The sequence below is a fragment of the Equus caballus genome, chromosome 6 (genome assembly GCF_041296265.1).
Source record: "Equus caballus isolate H_3958 breed thoroughbred chromosome 6, TB-T2T, whole genome shotgun sequence".
Lineage (NCBI taxonomy): Eukaryota > Metazoa > Chordata > Mammalia > Perissodactyla > Equidae > Equus > Equus caballus.
The window spans coordinates 91515188-91537514 of record NC_091689.1 but is presented as its reverse complement, the minus strand read 5'-3'; the positions used below and the strand labels follow the sequence as shown (position 1 = coordinate 91537514).

Sequence of the window (22327 nt, the reverse complement as noted above, 5' to 3'; positions counted from 1 at the left end):
AGTAGACTGGTGTCTGGTAGACATCGGACACTTAATTCTGAAAGTTTTAACTCACCTTTCAACAAACCACGCAGTGTGTATAAATGGTAAAACGTGCATCACTTAAAGATTGATCATTTTGTAGCCATAGGGTACAGTAACAGGATACAATAGGATTTCCTTTATCCAATGTCATGGCAATGAGGTGATTTTCTTTTAATAATTTTCTAGATAACTGAGAGCTAGGACTTGATTTCAGTTTGTCCCAGTGAGCACCGGTCGAAAATGCCCCATGCACTTTTGGGACTCATTACAGAGTATGTGGAGCATTGTTTAACCATTGTTGTGATGAGGATTGAGCCAGTGGGCAGAAGATCCACATTCAAGACTCTCCTCTGCCATTTAGTATTTGTCTTCAAATTATTCTTTCAGAGTCTCTATGTAATCTGAGAATATTAGTACATGCAGAGCTTAGTTCAAAGAGTTATCATGGGGATTCAATGATATTTTGAACAAGCCAGTACATTTTAAGTCGGTACATTTAAAACTATAGAAACATACATACTAATGTTAATAACTTCAGTTAGCATGCTGTGCTCTATGTATTTCTAGAGGCATTTGAGGAGTATTTGTCCTTATATCTAATTATCCTAGAATTCTGTACATTTATAGATTTGATAGATCTTCTCTGAGATCCCAATATCGATATTCATTTTGCAGAGCCATCAGAAGACTCTGTTAATTAGCCTGCTTCCATCTTTAGCCTGTTGCTTCATATTCTTACCTTTTAATTCTGTAGACTGAGGATAAATTCCTAAAAGTAGGTTCATTTCTCGCCTGTGATTAAAACACATGAGCTCTTTTATTTGTTGCTCAAAGACTTTTTATTTCCCACTCATTTCTAGCCAGGAGGCTGTGTTCCAGATATTATTAATAATATATAATAATAGCTACAGATCTAGTGTTTACTCTGTGCTGGCTTTGTGTTAGATGCTTTATATACATTGTATTTATTCCTTATGACGATCCTACCAATATATAATAGTATTCACGCATTCCATATGTGGGCATTGAGACTTAAAGTTGTTGAGTAAAGTTGACAAATTCATTTAACTAATGTGCATTGGAACGAGGCTCACACTCAGGCAGGTATTTCTGACTCACCAGCCCATGCCCTGAGAGAAGGACCTTTGAAGAGATAGTAATACCTCTGATTTATTATGCATCTTTCTTTTATTAAATTCAACCTGTCACATGATTTCTTGTTTATTACAATAGCATTCCTGTTTGGGAAAATAGATGACGTTCCCGTTGTATAGACAGAAAAGGAGGGAAAGTGGCTTAGGTATAATACTAGATGCATGGCCATGTGGTTTAGGCTAGCCCTCATCATTTCAGGTGTCTTTCTGGTGCTCTCATGAATCTTCAACGATTGCTTTATTTTGCCTCATAGCATTTTTGTCTGTTTTGGATATTAGAGCTTGGAGTCCTAGAATATTGTATGTTTCAGGAGAAATCATTTAAATGATAATACGTTTCTAGCTTGTATCATTATGTTCCGTAGATGGCAAAGGCATTTGTACAAAATCAACACTTTGGCTATACATTGCTAGGCATAAAGCAAATGCACTCCTAGGTTTTTTGTACCCACTAAAATTGCAGTATTGTGGGAAAATGAATGGAAGTATAAAATTTGGGTGAAGGAAGGAGGTAATTGTGATTCTTAACTGAGGCTTATATTTGCTGCCAGGCAATCCTCAGAAACCAATGGAGTTTTCTTGATTAAATCTCCACGGTTGACCTCTTAACTGAATGGAATCCATAAGGTAGATTTGTCATGAAACACTGATGTGTCAAAAAAAAAATGAGGATTTTAAAAGCAATTGTTTCAATTCAGAAAGAGTTGAGAAACTGATTTAGGTTCCAAAGTCTTTGTTTTGAAGTTACCTAGGAAAATGTCTGCTAATTGGGCTAATCATATGGCTGCCATATGAAAAATGCAACTCCATGAAGTTTTGATGATAATTTACAAGATGGGAGGTCCAGATTCTAGTTGTTCAACAGGGAGATTCTAATTCAAATAATGTACTTGGTAGGAGTGGCTTGAAATACTATAATGCGATGATACTGGATATGTGATGTAAAATGAAAACAAAATGAAGAGCAATAATAAAAATGACTAGGATCATCCACCTCAGCTTCTGGCTGAGACAACACACAACGTACGATTATTGGAAGAGTCACGTGATTATCTCTTAAATTTGTTACTATTTATTCTTATATATACAAAATACATACGTGAGTCCCTTACACTTTAATACACATCTATATCTACTTTATCTATCTATCTACCTACCTACCTACCTACCTATCTATCCATCCATCCATCCTAAATATTGATATCACCGTCTACCTCAAAGATAATTGCTATTTCACTAAATAACTTGGATATACTAAATACAGTTATAGTATTTATCATAAGATGCTGGTCACGTTGGACATTCTTATTGGATAAAACTATCAATGAAGTGAAACTTGTGGCTCTAGATGTCCTACTTAGTGGATTTATTCCAATAACCTACCAGCAAACAAAGTTGATTTAGTTTTGGGAGACACATTTGTTTCTATATAAAATATGGAAATTAAAAGTAATAATAATAATAACATAATAATATTGTATAATAACTTATACTTGTAGAACATAAAAGTTTACAAAAACTCTAATCTTCATAGTCTACCTTCACTTTGGTATCTTTAGCTTCTCTCATCCTTCTGCCTCTTTCCCATCGCCTTCAAGTCTCTCAAGCTAGCATTCTGTCTTTACTTCCCTTCTCTTCATGTTTCTTCAAAGAGTAATCTAGTCTGTTTGCATCTTCTCATCTCTCACTCATTCCTCTCCTCACTTCATCTGTGTCACTCCACCAATATGTACACTCTTTTCGCCTTTGGCATTCCTAACTGCTGAATATTTAACTGTTTAAATTAAAAGAAGTAATAAAACTTCTCCATAAAAAAGGATTCATTGCTTTTTCTGATTATAAAATCAATACACTCATTCTTTCATTGACATATATTGATAGTCTATGATGTAGGTATTGTTCTATATACTGGAGTGGTGATTAATAGATAGGATATGTCCTCATGGAAATTACATTTTAGTGGGAGAAAGAAAAAAATGAACTAATGTATAAATAAGAGAATAAGATAATTTCAAATTGTAATAAATGGAGAAAATGCTTCAGGTTATTGGGAGCAAGGAGGACTGTGGGGTGGGTTTCCCTGGACTCTGGAGGAGCAGCCAGGCAGGGTGGCCAGGAGCGCTCTCTGTGGAGGTGACCCTAACAAGAAGCTCACCACGCAAAGACAGGAGGGAGAGCCTTGAAGGCGGAGCAAACGTGTGGTGTAAGGTCTAGAATGAGCGTGGCACAAGGGACAGGGGGACGGCCAATGTGGCTGAAGTGTAGGGAAGGAGGGAAACAGGGATGTGAAGTGAGGTTGGGGAGGTCAAGGGGGAGATGATGTTGAGTCTTCTCTCCAGTAAGAAATTCAGATTTACTCTCATTTCCATGGGTAGGTAAATTCTGGGATTTTAAACAAGGGGTGGGTGGAGTAATGTGTTTGACTTACATTTTATAAAGATCGTTCAGATCCCTATAAGGAGGAAAGGAACTAGCCGTATCCATCGGAGCGTCTACCTCTAGGGTGGACTCCTGCGCTAGATTTGGTGGTTAAAGTCCATGCCATTGTACTTCGTTAACACCGGGTTAGTATGTATATTAGATCAACGTAGAGAAATGTCCTAAGACTACTTGTGTACAATTTGCCTGATATATAGCCTTCATTTCTGCGGAAGTGCCGGAAGCTCCGGAGGAGGCTGGGTGGTTGGATTCTAGGCCCCAGTTTTTATTTCCATTGTACCTGCGACTCCCTCCTTTCCCCCTTCCATCTTCTCTTCTTTAAACCTGTTAAACTTACTTTCTGTTTTTGTGGGGAAATGATTTTTCTAGGAGCATAATAGTTTTCAATTCTTGCTTATTTACAATTAAATGCACTTTTAACATTAGTAGGGAGGCGAAGGGTTTCGAAATCATCCAAAAGTCTCAATCTCAGTGAAGATAGCTGAAATTTGTAATCTGGAAGAGAAGAGTGGGAGACAGGCTGAAGATTTAATTGTCAGTCTTCTACTTTGACGACTTTTCACTTCAATATCCTGCCTGCCAAGGTGACCATTTCTCGATGATCCTGTTTCACTTGTGCTCCTTGCAGGCTGCTGCTGCTGCCGGGGGAGCAATTTCCAGGTCTTATCCTCTGTGTGTATTTATCTTTCAGTTTCCAGTTTCTTCTTCCCTCTGCTTTTGCTGTTAGAAAATTCACTTAAATTTTGCTGCTTTTACAGATGAGTGTGACGATTCTGAAAGTGTGTTCAGCCCTTGACTGTGGTGGAAATTTCTAAACTGAAACCTGGTGGTTGGCACATTGAATAAGTGAGTGCCCCTCCACCCGTGCTCTCATGCAAGCTCAAGAAGAAATGGATCATTCAGCTTTTTTCACCTGGGTTTTCTTCTTTATTATCGCCCCTTTGTGGAAAATCCTCCATCACTCCATTACACTTCATTTTGCTCAAACTTGATTGTTACTTAAAAATCAGTTAGAATAGAACACATTACAGATTGGGTTTCTTCCACCTCTTTGTCTCCTTTTCCAGTTTGCCCTTTCTTTTCTCCCCTCCATCACCCCTTTCTCACTTTCTTCTTCCTGTTTGTCCTTTTCTGATTTCATCCTAAAGTAATGACGCATACTCCCTTCCCCCTCACATTGACAACTACACAATACATTTGGCTCTAAAGCACCACCCTGGATACTCATTTACCAGTTAGTAAGCTGAATCTTGGGCTAGGCCTTAGATATTCTCAACTGTATGGAGCACAGCCCCTATACTTAGGAATCTTATCTGAGAGTTAGGGTTGGAGATAAGTAAATGGAAAATTATAATACAGTGTGGCGAGTGGCCGGTCCACACAAAGAAGGGATTGCTCAATGTGGCCTTGAGCAAACCCTATAGAAGGAATTCTAAACTGCTCCCTGGCCAAGGACTAGAAATTAGCGTTTTGAAGAGTGGGTGGGGGATGGGGTGGGTGACTGATAGCTTTCAGGTGCCATGGAAGTGAGATTTAGCTGGAAGCCACTGAGGAGATTTAGCAGAGTTAAAATATTGACTGTGAGTGTGTGTGGAGAGAGAGATGGGAGGGATGGCATAAAACAAGATTAGGGACACAAAAAGTCAAAGTCGTTGTTTTTTTAACGCTAATACAAACTTTTAATACCCTGCTAAGGGTTATGGCCTTTTTTTCGCTGAATGTTCAGGGAAATCATGTGAAGGTTTTAATCATACTAAGAGTGTCTTAAGGTCATAGCTGTATGTTTGGCTACAGTATACAGACTGCATTACATTCAGTCAATGGTATTCATCAGGCACTTACCGAGGACTAAATACTGCAAATATAGTCATGAAAAGGCAGACATAGACTCTGCCTTCAGTTCCAGGGGACAGCAATCTTGGCGGCAGGAAGTCTAGTTAGTAGGCTTTGGCCTGTGAGAAATGTTGGTGGTCTGAACTGTGGTATTGCAATAGGGATGGAAATAAGTGTGTACATTTAAGAGAGATTCAGGAAGTCATATGGACAGAAGACGGTTACTGGCTGGATGGCGCTGAGGATGGTATGAGAGGGAGAAGGCAGGGGTCTTTACAGACTTTGAAATGTTGACCTGTATTCTCCTTCCTTTCTTGGTTTGACAGCCTGGTGACTTTGTGGGTGTTTCTGTTTCCATATGTCTTAGCTATCAGTTTGACCAGCTGTCAGCTCTGTCATCTCATTTGGTGGGTGCACAATGGTATGGAAAATACAATGGGTCATTGACCTTGTAGCAGAGGCCATTTGCTAAGGGAAATCTATTACCAAGAATTATGCTAAGCAGCTCTTCTTGTCAGATGAATTTTGCTAAACTGTTCATTCTGTTATAGGATATGCAGTACAGTATGTTTGCAGGGATTGGATGTAGAAGGGGAGGCAGGATGGTTGAAAAAATGTGAGAAAAAGTAGAATCTCATAACAAAACTAGTAGTAAGTGCAGGGAGAAAATAAAGGCAATAGAACGGAAGATTTAAAACAGGTATTTGGTTTACTGAGAGAAAACATTAAACTAGATTATTTCTCTAAGTGGCTTCCTGAGGATATTAATATCCTGTGTTCCTCTATAGAGGAAGGTTTCTGGAAAATGCCTCTTGTTAAAAAGAATCTGGTTAAATTTGTTGAACCAAGTATTTTACAAATATACTTGCCCCCTAAGTTTTTCACTAACATTGTATTAACATTCTGTGGAAGTGATGCCTCACAGAATTCACCTAGCGGAATGCTGGTCTAACCAAGTAATGATCATAGTAAAGGTTAACATTTATTATCTTCTATGCGTAGTTTTGAACTCTTTACATGGACTGTCTCATTTGGTCTTCATATCAACAACAGTATGAGGTAGTTATTCTTATTCTCATTGTTTGTTTATTTTTTTGGTTAGGAAAATTGGCCCTGAGCTAACATCTGCTGCCAATCCTCCCCTTTTTGCTTAAGGAAGATTGTCCCTGAGCTAACATCTGTGCCACTTTTCCTCTATTTTGTATGTGGGATGCCTCCACAGCATGGCTTGATGAGCAGTGTGTAGGTCCACACCCAGGATCTGAACCAGCGAACCCCCGGCCACTGAAGCAGAGGGTTCAAATCCAACCACTATGTCATGGTGCTGACCCTGGTAGTTATTATGATTACCCTCATTTTACTGACAATGAAAATACTCTGAGTTATTAAGTAATTTGTCCAAAGTCATATAACCAGTAGGTAGGAAGCCAGATTTTAAACCAAACAATCTAAAAGGTCAAATACCTACCCTTTTGTACATTATTTTGACCCGTGACAAGACTAAGGTCCATGGAGGGATTGCAGCTTTTGGTGCCACTGAAATCCCTTCAATCATCTCATGAATGGGACTAGCCTCTCATGCACCGAAAGACTCAACGTAACGTCCAAATGACTGATGTTCTTTATCTCATTGTCATTGAGCCCCTCTACATGCTAACCAGTGGGCCAGGCATTTCACATTCCTCATCCCATATTACAGAAGCAGAACCTGAAACGGGAGAGCCAGAAACTTGTACAAGATCACAGAATTAGAAGCCGGTAGAGTCTGGACTCAAATCCAGACAGTCTGACCCAGAAGTGAGTCCATGTTCTTAATCATACAGTGCTGCCTCCTCAACGTCTGAATTAGTGTGCCCAGCTGCTCCGGGCCAAGACATATTAACATTTATCCATATTAAAATATATAATATATTAATTAACTTTGTCACGCATTTATCCATGTAAAAGACTCCTCTTCAAAATCGGACAGTCATCGTCGCTACCTCTGAGTCATGTTTTTGGAGATGAAATGTTCTGGAAGTAAAGGTGTAAGGAAAAAAGTAACTTAGAGCCTTCAAGAGGAAGAGGAATCAGGCTAAGTCAGGAAGTGACCTCATGAACTTGCACTAGGGCGAGAACCTGTGGGTCAGACAAGAATGGAATGACGAAAGGATGTGAATGGGAGAAGGCACCGGGTGATGGGCATATGGCTTATCTCCCTCAAAAGTACATGCAGGTGGATGTTGTATACTCATTTCGCTTGCTCTTTAGCAATGTACTGTAGTAGTTAATGTAAGGATTTTAGAATTAGACAATTCTGGGTTTGAATTTTTACTCTATCATTAAACACAACCTCAGGCAAATTTCCAAATTTCATCATCTGGGAAATGGGGAGAGACCTACCAACACCCCAAATTTGTTCTGAAGAACAGTTGAAATAATGTATAAAGTGCTAGAGAAAGTAGATGTTGAACTTTTGTTATAGGTAGCTATTATTTTATTATAACAATTCTTTGCTTTCCTGAGTTTTGTGTGCTCAACTTGAAAATGTGAACTTGCTGTTTTTTTGGTTTTTTTTAAAGATTTTATTTTTTTCCTTTTTCTCCCCAAAGCCCCCCGGTACATAGTTGTATATTCTTCGTTGTGGGTCCTTCTAGTTGTGGCATGTGGGACGCTGCCTCAGCGTGGTTTGATGAGCAGTGCCATGTCCGCGCCCAGGATTCAAACTGAGGAAACACTGAGCCGCCTGCAGCGGAGCGCACGAAACTAACCACTCGGCCACGGGGCCAGCCCCATGAACTTGCTGTTTTTCATTCTGCTTTTCCGTTTTCCTCCTACTTCTGATAAAGTAGAGCACAGTGGGTTTCAACAATATTAAAATACTGATGTATCTCCAGTAGTAGTGTTGTTCAGTAAGGAAGCTCTTGTATCAGGTGACTTTTGTAAAAAGCATATTAGAAATAATAGATTTGGAGTGACTTTATTCTGTGCAGGAATTCATGTAACATATTTTATCTAGACTGTTTACCCTGACCATTTGACTTGGCATTGAAGAAGGAATCTTCAACAAAAAAAAAGTAAAATAAGTCACTTATTTAAAAATTATTCAAACATTTGTGCCTTGGATTTTGTGAATAAGTTAAATCTATATTTATACGGAGAGAAAAATGGTAATGTTTCTCAATTGATTTAGGCTATTGTTAAGTGAATGAAGCCTGCCTGAGTTGGGCCTGTCTTATCTCTTACATCATATCAAGGTACTTTGATCAGAAAACTTTATATTTTTTCTGTTCAGGTTTACATGAGCGAACAGCATTTTAAATATAAGAAATGCAATTTTAGGGTGTTAAGGTGTCGTGGAAAACTTTAAGTGTAGCACAATTATCATGGAAAAGCAATGCTTTCACATACTCAGGATTTTTATTATATTTTATTTGCAGGATGAGTAAGAGAGACTTACAGAAAGCAACAAAAGGAAAGCTTCTGATAATCATATTTATTGTAACCTTGTGGGGGAAAGTGGTCTCCAGTGCAAACCATCATAAAGGTAAGCTCTTCCGTTTTCTCTCTCGGCTCCCTGTGGAGGGTGACTCCCTCTAACAGACTATAGTTTTCTGTTTTCACTGGTCTGTTAATTTTATTAGATATGGGTCCCTAGTGGCAATTCTCTTTAAGTAAAAATGCTGAGAGAGTTATCCTTAATATGGCTTTGATAGGGGGAGCATGATTATTTAAATGTCTCCAGGATTATTGCCGCTTCTGCAAATGGTGTTCAAAGAGTATGGGATCCCCGCTCTGCCTTTCCCTTGTCATTTCCATTTCAAGACAGTGATGTTAAAATGTGGAGTTGACGTGTAGTGAAGATGAGTTTCAGAGTGCAGTCGTCCTTGTAATGAAAGCACCTTTAACGATATGTACCTTAATAATATGCATATATGCAAATTTCCCTTCAGTGCTTTCTGTGGATCATATTTCTCCATGCCAGGGTATACGTCTTTGACCAGCATATGGACTCTACCCCTAGAATGATATTTAGCAAGCTCAACTCTGCCATGGAACAGAGAGAGAATATTTGTTTCATACGTAGTGTTAAGCTTGATAGCTCAAAACTAAGCCCTTTCTGTTCTCTTTCCTGAGCATAACTCGGTATAATGAATAACTACCTTTTCGAAATGAATTAAAATAAGGCTGTTTCTGAACTGTCTCTACCATAATCAAGTATTCATAACCTGAGGAGTCATTTTAGATTCTTCTGTGGAATATGATTTTACAATTTAATTCTGACTCCTCCGTAGAGTCTAGACTGGCATCTTACCTTCTTATTTTACTTCTGGGTGAAGAGGGACTTAAGCCTTCAATTCTGTAACACTTAAATTAGTTACACACGTGCATTTAATGAGCAGTACTTGGAACATTACCACCAGGGAGAGGAAAGATGTGGTGTGAGGGAGTGATGCCTATAAGACAAAATCTTTTCCCCTGTGTTTAAAACCAAAAAGTTATATTTTGAAATATGAATTTTATGAAGAGGTCTTTCGTATTTAATAGTCCTGTTTTTGCCCCACATTGTGTGTGTGTATATATATGTATATTTTAGAGTTTTCTTCTTTTCATTGATACAGCATACTAATCCACAAATCAAACTTTAAATTCTCTTTAATAATTGTTATTAGCGTAAAATTAAAACATTGTTGAGGAGGACATTATTTTCTGTGCCTTCAAATTGGCAACAATGAACCCAATTTAAGGACAAAGAAGTGTAAAATAATCACCTTTTAAAAAGAGTTGCAAAGCACTAGGGCCAGGCGCCCTGCCTTGGGCTTAACAAGAGAAGACACGTCATCTGTACCCTCCAGATGGATGGTCACCCCAGTGCCCCTTCCCAGCCTGTAAGAGAAGAATTGAGAGAAGTGGGGGAGATTCATAGGACTGTGGGTATCAGCCTGGCGAAGCAAGGGTTCATGATAAAGATGCTTTCTCATCTCCGAAGCCAAGTGATGGCGTCTCTAAGAGAATCACTTAAGACTGCCCCACAGTGAATATTGCATGCAACTTTTAAAGCTACTTTTAAGAATTTTTAAGTTGTGTTATGGTCTATGCTAACTCCAAAACTAAGATCTTTTCTTACCTTTGGGCCAAGAAAATACTTCTTGAAAAATAGCAGATTACATATGGTCTGAGAAAACCCCATTGTTTTGCTGTTTCATTTCTACCCTGCCACTGATATTTCGGGTGTAGATTTTAGGAAAGATTTCTCCACTTCTCCCTCTTCCCTTCCTCCCCTCTTTTCCTTTATGTTTTCCATACAAAATGCCTCTTTTGTTTAAACTATTTTACACTTAAAATAATGTCTAATGTATACGTGTACTTTAGGACATGTTCATAAAATGAACATCAGTGTGCTCACCACTCAACTGAGAAATGTACGATTTTTCATACTCTTGAAACTGGCTGTGTCTGCCACTCTGATTTCCTTCCTCTGCCTCCTTATCCAAGATAATCACTATTCTAAATTTTGTGATTATAAATCCTTTGCTTATATTTATTTATTTATATTTTATTTATATTTCATCATATAGTTATATATCTTCAAATAGAATATTGCTTAATTTTGATTGCTATTGAATTTACCTAATAGTATTATACTGTATTTTCTGTAATTTGGTATCTTGCCCAAGAATATATTTGTGACATTTGTTATAGCTGATGGTATGTAGCTATAGTTTATTCATTTTTTTTGCTGTTGTTCCATATTGTATTGTATGAAGTCACCGCAATTTATGTGTTTATTCTCTTGTATGTGAACATTTGGAGTTCTATTTTCTTGTCATTATGACCAACGCTTCTAGGAACATTCTTGTACTTCTCTCCTGGTGCACATGTGCAAGAGTTTCTCTCGAGCACATTCTGAGGAGGAAAATTGCTGGATCACAGGGCATGCATATCTTGTCTTACTAGATTGTGCCAAATGGTTTTCCACAGTGGTAGTACTAATACAGTTTTCCAGGATATTTTCTTACTGTCTTTGTAATCTCTGCCGTATCTGTAGTTACGTCTCCTCTTTCTGTCTGAGTATTGATCATTTGTGTCATATCTCTTCTTTTCTGGATTAGTCTGTGCAGATTGCTGTGTATGTTACCACATTACAATTATCCACTTGATTAATCTGCACAGCTGATAAAATGGATCTTGCTGATGAACCAACAGCTATATTCCACTGCATTCCACTCCTCCCACCCCTCAGATCTGCTTGCTTCTCATTAAGTTCATGCCATCGAGACAATGCTTATCAAAGATCCTGGCTGATTACAATTTCCAAGAAAGTGTACTTGAGGGGGAACAGTGGGGCTCCCACTAATGCAGTTGGCACCAAGGCCATCATTGATACTCATCGCCTGCCCACCTCCCTAGCCATTTTAGAATCCTCTCTCCTTCAGCTAGCACCTCTGCTCTTCTAGAAGGCCTGATGTTTTAGCCAAACCTCAGACCTGAGGGTTCTGAGCCCTGGATTATGATGTCTTAATGCTGTGTTGTTGTAATTACAAATTGAAAGTTATAATTGGGCATACGGATGCCAAAAAATGCCCCAGTGGGTCTTCTGAGATCCTAACATATTCTTCCGTGCCACTGCACACAGCAGCTACCCTCTCGCTCATGGTCCTCAGGGTCATTTACCCATCGGTATTTAACTCGTTTCTCTTCTCGCTGGCCTCTGGGGCCGACCAGGCAGCAGCCGTAGCTTTATGTTTAACAGGACTCTCCCTGTTCCCTGGTGGAAGAACCCCCCTTCTGAGAACCAGTACTCCCAGACTCACAGAGCCTCTTGGTAGTTTTCACAGGAATATTTTGTATTGGATAATTCTGATGGGAAATTTGTTTTACTCAATAATTTTTGAGTACCTATAATAAAAGCTGAAAATATAGCATTACATAAAAGAAGCAAAAACCTTTGTCTTCATGGAGTTTTTGTCCTCGAGGTGGAAAAATAGGTAATAAAAAGAAAAATAAACTGTTTTATTGTATAAATGCTATGGAAAAAAATGCAGAAAGAGGTATAAGAAGTGTTCAAGAGGGATTGTAACTTTAAATAAGGCCTTTCGGTAAGGCCAAAAGTTTTCGATGGAGCCAGCCATGGAAATACCTGGGGGAGGGATATTTCTGGCAGAATGGCAATAAGTATGCATGCTTTCACGTGGGAGCATGCCTGGAGACGATGAGGAGCGGCAAGAAGGCTGATGAGCATAGAGCAGAGTATGTAAGAAAGACAGGGGTGGGAGAGCAGGCCATTACAGAACAGGTAAATGGTAAATGTAGAAAATGAAAGAACAGAATAAATAACTCTCCAAAATATCAGTGCAATAGCATCGTGCTCTACCGAACAACCAAAAGGAGAATTGTGTTACTCTGTTTTCTGAACACGATGTAGAAACACTGTAGAAATCCAGAGTATTTGGATTTGAAAAATGAGATATCGAAAAATCAGAAGATGCCATCTGCTTAATAAAATCTTCTGAGCTTTGGGAACTAAAAGTCCCTCACACGCAGATGAATAAGTTTACTGCTTAAACTGCCACAGAGATTCTGTCCTGAATTCTCACGATTGTATGGAGCTGGGCATTTTGGGAGGGGGTGGTGATTAACTTAGAGCACAGTGACAGCCAGTCAGAAGGTATAAGCAGTATTTCCTCCTTGGAAGCAATTACATTAGGTCCAGCTTCATATATTGGGGATCAGAGAGGAAACATTCAGTTTAGGACTCCAGGTTCCCAGCAGAAAAATATAGTCATTAATCTTAGAAGGCTAATATGTTTTCTTGCCTTTTCTTCCTCTACCCATCGCATCCAAACTAAATCTAAAGGGAATGAGTCATCATTCAATATTTGGCTTGGAAAAGGATCTGTATTTTGTGTGAAAGACATACACACAGGCAAGGGCTACACACACAAAAGAAAACCATAAAAGTTCATTTGATTAGGCAAGATTGAAAAATGTTATCCTCATTGTCATACAAAGTAATTACTAATCTGAATCGGAACTTTTGGTTGAATGGAATTTTTTCAAAGAAAAACAAATTTTAAAGTAAAGATGATTTTTAGTTCAAAGCCTAGATGAGTGAGCAGCCATTTAATTTTTTTTTAATTTTGATACCTCTTCATTTGTTTATTCATTTATCCAACCAACTTCCCAGTAAACAAAATCTATATTAGTGACATTTAAGTCTTGGGCTTTAGGTCAAGTTCGGAAGTTATAAAAGTGAGCAGAACAGACATGATCCATGCCCTATGAACTTACTGGAGAGTTGTGAGGAAAAACATTAATCTAATAGGCAAATAAATGTTTAACTACAAATGGTATTAAAGTGCTGTAAAGACAGAATTTCAGGATAAGAGTATCTAAGCTGTGAAATGCTTGGAGGGGGGTCAGGGGCCTCCTTTCTAGAGCAGAGACCTCTGAAGTGAGATCTGAATGGGGAGTGGGGGTTAAGTAGACAGCGGGTGGGGCATCCAGGCAGGAGCAGTACTATGTGCAAGCTGCAGACATGAAGGGATAGGCTGCTCTGTAGCTAAGAGAAGTTGACTGCCTGGTGGGCACAAAGCGAGGAGGATGGGAATGCACAATTAGGCAGGAGAGGGAGCTGGGGCAGATCCTTTGGGGCTATATTCCAAATGCTGGTTTTCTTACAGTTAAAATTGTTTGATCCAATTCAGCTAGGAGATTACTGGGTTCTCTTGGGCCGGTTTGCAGCGATTATGATGTGTACACCAAAGTTTAAGACCCCTGATTTATAATTCATAGTGTTTTAATGGCCTTGTTTATGAAAACAATTGGATTAATGTCCTAAGAGAAAGAAAAATGGCCATTACATAAAATGACCCTATTCTGGACTTTTAACAACACATTCTATTATTCATTTTATTGAATTTTCAAAGTAATGTGTGTTTATTTGAGAACCCTTGGTAAGAAAGAAAAATGTCAAGAAGAGAAATCGAGTTACCCATAGTTCTTCCACAATACAAATTTTTACATGGCATTTGAGAATATTTTCATCTGGTTTAATTTATGAACATATGAAATATACTTGAGAGCTCAGTGTTTATTCATTTATTTAATTATTCATCCATTTATTGATGTGGACTAGGTATGTGAGAGACTATGCTGATCGGAGCTGATGAGTCTGCTTTAAATTATGCAGATAAAGTTGCTGTTTTCCTGGAGTTTATGCTTCCATATCCTGATTTTTTTCTTCTCTTTTTTATTTTAAGATATCTCATGCTTGCAGAGTAGTGCCTAAAACACATATGCACACTCAAAAGAAAAATTATAAAGCAAACAACTGTGCAACCACCAACCAGGACAAGAAATAGAATGTTGTCAGCCCCTCCAAGCTCCTTCTGCCTCTCCCTGATCACAACCGCCCCTCCACAGATGTGCCCCTTTCGTGACTTCCTACTGCGAAACAATGGAGTATTATTTTATTAATTGGGTTTTAATTGTGCAAAAATGGAATCCTACCAGGGGCAATTTTTTTTTTTTTTTTTTAGGAAGACTAGCCCTGAGCTAACATCTGCCAATCCTCCTCTTTTTGGTGAGGAAGACTGGCCCTGAGCTAACATCCATGCCCATCTTCCTCTGCTTTATATGTGGGACAGCTGGCACAGCATGGCTTGACAAGCAGTGCCATGTCGGCACCCGGGATCCGAACCAGCAACCGCGGGCTGCCGAAGTGGAACATGCGCACTTAACCACTGCAGTACTGGGCCAGCCCCTGGGGCAACTTTTTAGTGTTGAGTGATTTGCTTCTTCCCCTCAAAAGAATATTTTCTCTTGAGACTCATCCATGATGTGATATAGGATTCCACTGTATGAATATACTGAGACACATTTCTCTCTTTTGTGGTTGATGGACGTTTGGGTCTTTCCAGTTGTTGGTTGTTATTGACAGTGCTGGTGTGGGCATTATCACACACATGTTTTGGCTCACATGTGCAGAATTTCCCCAGGGTATGTTTCTTATTACTAATGGGCTTTTATGGGTCATATATTAAGCACATATTCAACTTTACTTTTTGTCCCGATTTAGCAGTTTAATTAGCAGTAACTGATGTGTATTTACTTGTATATTTTAAAACTATCCATAAACACAAATTTTAATTAGGGCATGGAAAAACATTATAATAATGTACCCTAAATTATTCAACAAAATCTTTGCTATTAGGTTTCATTGAGTTTTTTGTTTAATACTAATATAAAAATTTTGTGCGATAATTTTTTTCATATTTGATACTAATTTCTCTACGTAGTTAACACAATGTGAATTTTTTTAACACAATGTGAATTTTTTTTTTTTTTTAGCACAAGGTGAATTTTTGAGGTCAAAAAGAATGAAATGGGGGCTGGCCTGTTGGCGTAGTGGTTAAGTGATGGCATATGGCCTATTCACCTCTGCTTTGTGGCCTGGGGTTTGCGGGTTTGGATCTTGGGTGTGGACCTACACATTGCTCATCAAGCCATGCTGTGGCAGCATCCCACCTACAAAGTGGAGGAAGACTGGCACAGATGTTAGCTCAGCGACAATCTTCCTCAGGCAAAAAGAGGAAGATTGCCACAGATGTCAGCTCAGGGCCAATCTTCCTCACCAAAAAAGAGAATGAATTGGTTAAGTTTGTATCATTCAACATTCAGTCAGGAAAAAGGGTAGTTTAAAATAGGGAATTGGTTGCAAAAGTGTTGAAAGGGCTGGAGAAGGAAGTAGGGAGTGGTGGTACTGCTACCCAGACGTTGGTAACTGTAGAGAGCTGTTACTGCCCTGAGAGATGGAAGAGCAAAAACAAAAGCAGTGTTCCCCAAAGCTCTGAGTGTGTTTGCTGCTGAGATTGCTGAAGCCCTGCTGCTGCTTTACAAATCACTTCCGCTGCCACCGAGAGGGAAGCCTGGAACCAGTTCCTCACAATATTGCAAGACCCGGGATGCTGAATGCTGCCAATGCTGCTCGCCTCTGCGCCAATGCTGCTGAGCCCACAGGCATCCACATTATCCTCCCTTAGCACTTCTGAAGCCAGAAACAGGAAAAAAATAGATGATTCCTTCCTTCCTTCAGTTGTCCTCTCTCCAAGAAGACTCCAAGATGGAATTCACTATGCAAGAAATTTATTGGGGGAAACACTGGTGGGAGGGAGCAGGAGAAGCTGGGGGTGAGCCCTCAGATCATGAGGAAAGGCTGACACCTGTGAAGGAAGAGAAGGCAGGAAGGAGGACTGAAAGGAAGAACCTCAAACTTCAGCCCAGTTTTAAAAAATCTTGACCCGGCCAGTTTGGAGTCCCTGAGCAAGGGTTGCCCTTAGAGGGAGCCCCATAATGGGCAAAGAGGCCAGGCTGCAGTGTTCCTGTGTGTTCCGTCACTGACTGATGGCAGCTCCCATAAAGTGTGGTTTTGGCAGGATCCTGCGATGGATCCACAGGTGGGGCAGCTGGAGGCCAGCAGTCAACTCTGCTCTTCGCAGTGGGTTCTTTGGAGGGAGTTCCCAGCGCACATCTTTGTAGCCGCCACGCTTCCACGGGCAGAGTCCAACCACAAACCAGCCAGCAAGGGAGTCTGGGAAATCTAGTATCTAAGCTTCCAGATCCTTTCAAAACAGAGAGGAATACAGAATGGTAGATGTTGGGGAAGAAAATGACAAATGTCTGCCACAGGAATATTTATACTTATTGTCAAATTTCTTTTTATTCCCTCACAGAGATGTATAAAACTTCCCATCTCACCACCTGAAAATGTTGGCTACTAATTTTTAAAAAATATCTTTATCAAGTTAGAAGGTCCTGAAATGGTCTCTTATTCATATTTTAATCTATATTTTTGAATATAAATGAATCAATAGTTAATTTTTAAACTATTTTCATTTTCTATTATTTGAATTATTCAGTTACTTTGCCGAGTCAATGTTTCTGTTATGGGTCGTTTTGAAAACCTTACAAAACTCTTAAAGCTTGGGCACATTCATTGTATATTTTCAATTTATGTGCTTTTCAAATTTAATGTTGCTTTAAAATAATTTTTATATTTTTCAAAACATAAAATGTCCTATACTGTTGTTGGAGAAAATTTGGAAAACATAAAAATATAAAGAAGAAACTTTAAAACACCTATAATCCTTCTACACATATATCGCTGTTAACTCTCAAATATTATTCATATAATAATATTAAGAATATACTGTATCCATAGGTTTGTTTTTTCCTTTCTCACTTATGATATTGCGAGCATTTCTTCATGTTTCCTGTGAAACTATTTATTCCGCCATACAGTATTTTTGGGTATTTGAGCTGTTTGTTATTTTGCTCTGGTAAAAATAATGCTATACTGAACAATCGGATGTGAAGTTGTTTTTCCTCATATCTGTTTATTAGGCTAGATTTGGAGTGATGCAATTGCTAGGTCAAATGACTTAAATTTTAAAATGCTTTTATGTTTTGACAATATATTTTTAACTATAAAAATAATTTGTGTTCATTTTAGAATATTTGGAAAGTATAGAAGAAGCACTAATGAAATAAATATAATCTAGTGTACTCATAGAATGTTCATTAATATTTATGCATATTAAAACATCTGCATTTTGCTACATACTATCAAGTTGCAAACATCCCAATTTATGTTCCCATCAGCAAGGAATGAGAATGCCTGTATTTACACATTTCTGTCGGCACTGAGATTTATCATCCTATTTAATCTTTGCCAATTTCATCCTGTTTCAATTTCCAATTTTTAATTTCTAAAGATGATAAACATTTTTTTGACTTATTGATCATTAATACTTTTATTAATTGCCTTTTCATGTATTTTATCATTGTTTTCATTAGATTACTCTGTTTTTCTTTGTGGCTTTATAAGAGCTCTTTATTGAGGATTAACATTTTGTGTTGTATTACCAGCAGTTTAAATTTCACGTAATCAGTCTGTTAGCATTTTCTGTAAGAGTCCAGCTTTAGAGCCCCAGACAGTCTGAGTTTAACCCGGGCTTGTTCCTTTACCAGCTCTAGGTAATCTTTTTTCATTGTTGGTTGGGGGGTGGGGGGGTCTCTGGATGCTTTTAAAGATGGTTTCTTTAACTTTGAGTTAAAAAAAATTATTGCCAATGTGTGTCTAGGTTTTGTCGCTTTTAATTATTGGGTGAATCTTTTCAAGCTTAGATTTCAGTTTTCAGAGAAAATCTTACTTTCATTTTGCCTTTAATTAATAATTCTTGTCCTCCCCTTTGGTTTCCGGATCTCCTATTGTTTGGCTGCTTGACCTCCTAAACTTGTCTTCTAATGGTTTTATGTTTTCTCTCCTATCTTCCTTCTCTGTCCTTTTGCTCTATTTTTCTTTTTGGTGGGGAGGTATTTCTTCACCTTTGTTGTCCAAACCTGTGCAAAATTTTGATCTTCTTTTATAATTTAATTTCTTTTTTTTTTTTTTAAAGATTGGCATCTGAGCTAACATCTGTTGCCAATCTTTTTTTTGTTCTTCTTCTTCTTCTTTTCCCCAAAGGCCCCCAGTACACAGTTGAGTATTATAGTGGTAGGTCCTTCTGGCTGTGCTATGTGGGACACTGCCTCAGCATGGCTTGCTGAGTGGTGCTAGGTCCACACCCAGGATCCAAACTGGGGAAACCCTGGGCCACTGAAGCGGAGCACACAAACTTAACCACTGGGCCACCAGGCTGGCCTATATACTGTAATTTCTGGTTGCTCCCTCTTTTTGCTTTCTGGATGTTCTCCTGTCCCCATTTTTAAGTCTTTCTTCTTGCATGGTCTCTCTTTCTTCTAGGATTTTGTCCACACTTTGTTGTTTTGGTTTCCATCGTCCATGCTAGAAGCTTTCTTTAGAGAGCTGGTAATCCCACATCGTCTGCCCGCGGAGCTCTGAGCATGTCAGCGGGGTTTGTGGAATTTGAGATTCAGGGTAGGATGTTGTGGCAGGACTTTAATTGGAGAACCACCAGTGTCAGTATGTTTAGGTTTTCCTTTTTAGACTGGCCAGATTCCTGAGATAAGAATCCTTTAATGTCATGGCTAAGAATGTCAGAGGGTTGAGGGTGAAGGTGGCTAAGGAGGGTGGGCGGGGCTTATGTCTCACCTCTCCGTTCTGCAGTTCATTGAGTTCCTTGTCTTCAGTGTGGTGCCTACAGCCTCTGCTCTGTCTTGTGTTCCCTAGTCCAGAGACCACCTCTGTCTTTCTCTCCAAAAGAAGAAACCTCTAGGCTTTTGCCCTGGTGACAGGTGGGGCAGCTGCACAGCAACATGGAATGATGAAGAGTAACTAGAGAGTTAATTGCTTCTGAGACAGCTTTCCCCAGTGCTCCCAATTATAGCCCTCAATTTACCCCTTCCAGACCTATCTGCTGCTTCCAGTCCCTCATCCTTCTGCTGATTGTGCACAGCCAACCTATAGATCCTCTTTCTTGAGTCCAATGCCAGTTCCAAAATTTTCTTGCTATTGCCTCCTACTTAAACACGTCTTTTTCAATCCACCATCTTATGTCAGAATACTAACGAAGTTTTTAATTTTGCTATTTTCATTTTAGTTTGTTTATGCTCTTCCTTATCTTCTTAAGCTCTTTTTTATTTCCATGTATCTCTTTTCCAGTTCTAAAATTTTTCTGCACAGTCTGATTGTTGTAGTTCATTTTCCATCCCTGCTTTGATCAAGTCCATCTTTCCTGAATTATATGGAAGTACAAAGCAGGAGCTTCAGAAATTTTATTTTTCTTTCTTGTGGTATATCTTTAAATGATGCTATGACATTGCTTTTAGTGTACTATAATGTCTTTCTTTCATTTAAAAAATAACATTCTGTAGTCCTTGTTTGTTCTTCCTATTTTCTCGTCCATTCCTATTACTTGTCCGAGTCTGGGTGAATGGGTCTTGAACTTTCCTTCCTCATGTGTGTTCTGTTCTCAGAATGTAGGTAGGACATTCTGAGGATGTGTCTAGTTCTGTTAGTCCCTGACTGCTTTCTTCTTAGTGTTTGTGGAGGCTGCTTCCATAGGCACCACATATGTGCATCTAATTTTGGACTTGGTAGGGCTTTTTTCTAGGTACCCAAGACATTCTCATCTTCTTCCGGAACCTGCTGCCAGTGAAGTCAAGAAGAATACCATTATCCGTCTGGTTTTCTGGTTGGACTCACAGAGCAGCTGCTGTTTAATTCTGAAACTCAGAAAGCGTTCTTAATGGCATCCTCCCCATCCCACAGCTTGCTCTAGCTTCTGTCCCCAGTTGTTCAAACCAGAGTCTTTGGAATCATCCTTGACACCTTTCTTGCCATCTCTACCCATATCCAATGAATTGTAAAATACCATTAGTTTTAATTCCTAATTGTCTTTCGAGTCTGAATATGTTCTCCATCTCCATGGCCATTATCTTCTCTGTGCTATTGCAATTCTCTTATCATCCAAAATTTCCTATCTCTAAATCGGTTCTCCACACAGCTGCTGAAGTGAAGTTTTTAAAAATAACTATTTGATCATTTTACTTCTCAACTTAGAACTCTCAAGACAAAGTTCAGAACTTCTAACATGGTTGACAAAGCCCCGTGGGCTTCGTCTCTCATCCTCTTCTTTAGGTGCCTTCCCTCATACTCAGTATGATCCACACATATTCTCTCTTGTAGTTGCTTGAAGGTGCTGTGCCCCATATGCCGCCGTCCCTCTGGGTGTTTGTCTTCTCTCATTTCATTGCTTTTTGTCTAGCTAACTGCAAGCCATCATTCCCATCTATTGTCTTGCCCAGAAAGTTTCTCTTATCCCTCCAGCTGGGTTTCCCTGTCATATGGTCACATAGCACTTTGCACACTTTACATCTCTTATCATGATTCTCACTAATTAATTACCTGTATAATTATTGGTTCATGCTTATCTTTTCCACTTAGCTGTCGGCTGTATGAGGGTAGACTCACATATTACATGCTTGACATCTCCTGTTCCTACCAGTATCTAGCATAAAGAAAATCAGGACATGTCTCTTCCCTTAAGTATGCTCTTAATTTAGATTTCATATTTCAGCACATTGAACAGAAGTTACAAAGAGTTTGAGAAATTAATGGTATCCTTGTTTTCTCTTCCTGTTTTAATGGTGGAAGGTCTATTGTTCCAGAACTAAGTATAATGTTGACTTTTAAAAAATAGTTTAAAAGTTACATTTAGGAAATCTTTTTCTCTCTATTTTTCTCTATTTAAAGGGGTTAGGTTTTCTTTTCAGTTTAGGATGTATTTGGAGGTATAGAATTAGGGAAATTCTGAGTATTTAAAGTTAAAATAAATGAAGTAATCCTTATTATTTCTTTGCCTTCATATACATACTTTACTTTTATGTATAAGTACATATGAAAGGGTTATGAAAAGAATATTCTTTCACTGTAGTTTCTCTCTCTTGCAGTCAAGAAGTTTTTTTTTTTTTTCAAATAATAAACTCTAAGCAGAACAAGTGTACTCTGAGGAGAGTGAATCTTAGTATTTTCAGAAAATATAGTATAGTTTTTCTGGTATTTGTGGGTTTGATGGTCGCTAAATGAAGTTATATCATCACATAGTTTTGGACTTAAAAAAAGAGAAGAAAATCGTAAAGACTTTGTTCTCTTTTGAGTGTGAACAATTCCTTAATTGAAAAATATTTCGTTATTTCCAGGCATGTACTGGATGCTGTGTGGCTATCAACAAGCATCCATAACTGATTTGGAGGAATTTATTTAATGTATTCCTATGAGTGATCCTCATCACTTGGCAATGATTAAAGGAAGTCAAAGAGGTCTTGAGTTTATTTAACTTAGAGTAGACTATGCTAATACTTGATTACCTAGAGCGGTATTTCTCAATTGTTTTTCATTTTTGCTCTCTAAGGAGCTTTTAGATTTTATCTTT

General features: G+C 38.6%; 1 protein-coding gene across 3 annotated transcripts in view; it reads left to right on the top strand.

Annotated features, from left to right (window-relative positions):
• Positions 1–22327, top strand: part of TAFA2 (TAFA chemokine like family member 2) — a 417458-nt gene that overhangs the window by 281653 nt on the left and 113478 nt on the right. For all 3 annotated transcript variants that reach the window (XM_005611359.4, XM_070271829.1, XM_070271828.1), the window contains one exon: positions 8870–8976. In XM_005611359.4, the coding sequence (XP_005611416.1) occupies positions 8871–8976 (106 nt within the window). In that variant the 5' untranslated portion in view covers position 8870. The remainder of the gene's footprint in view (positions 1–8869; positions 8977–22327) is intronic.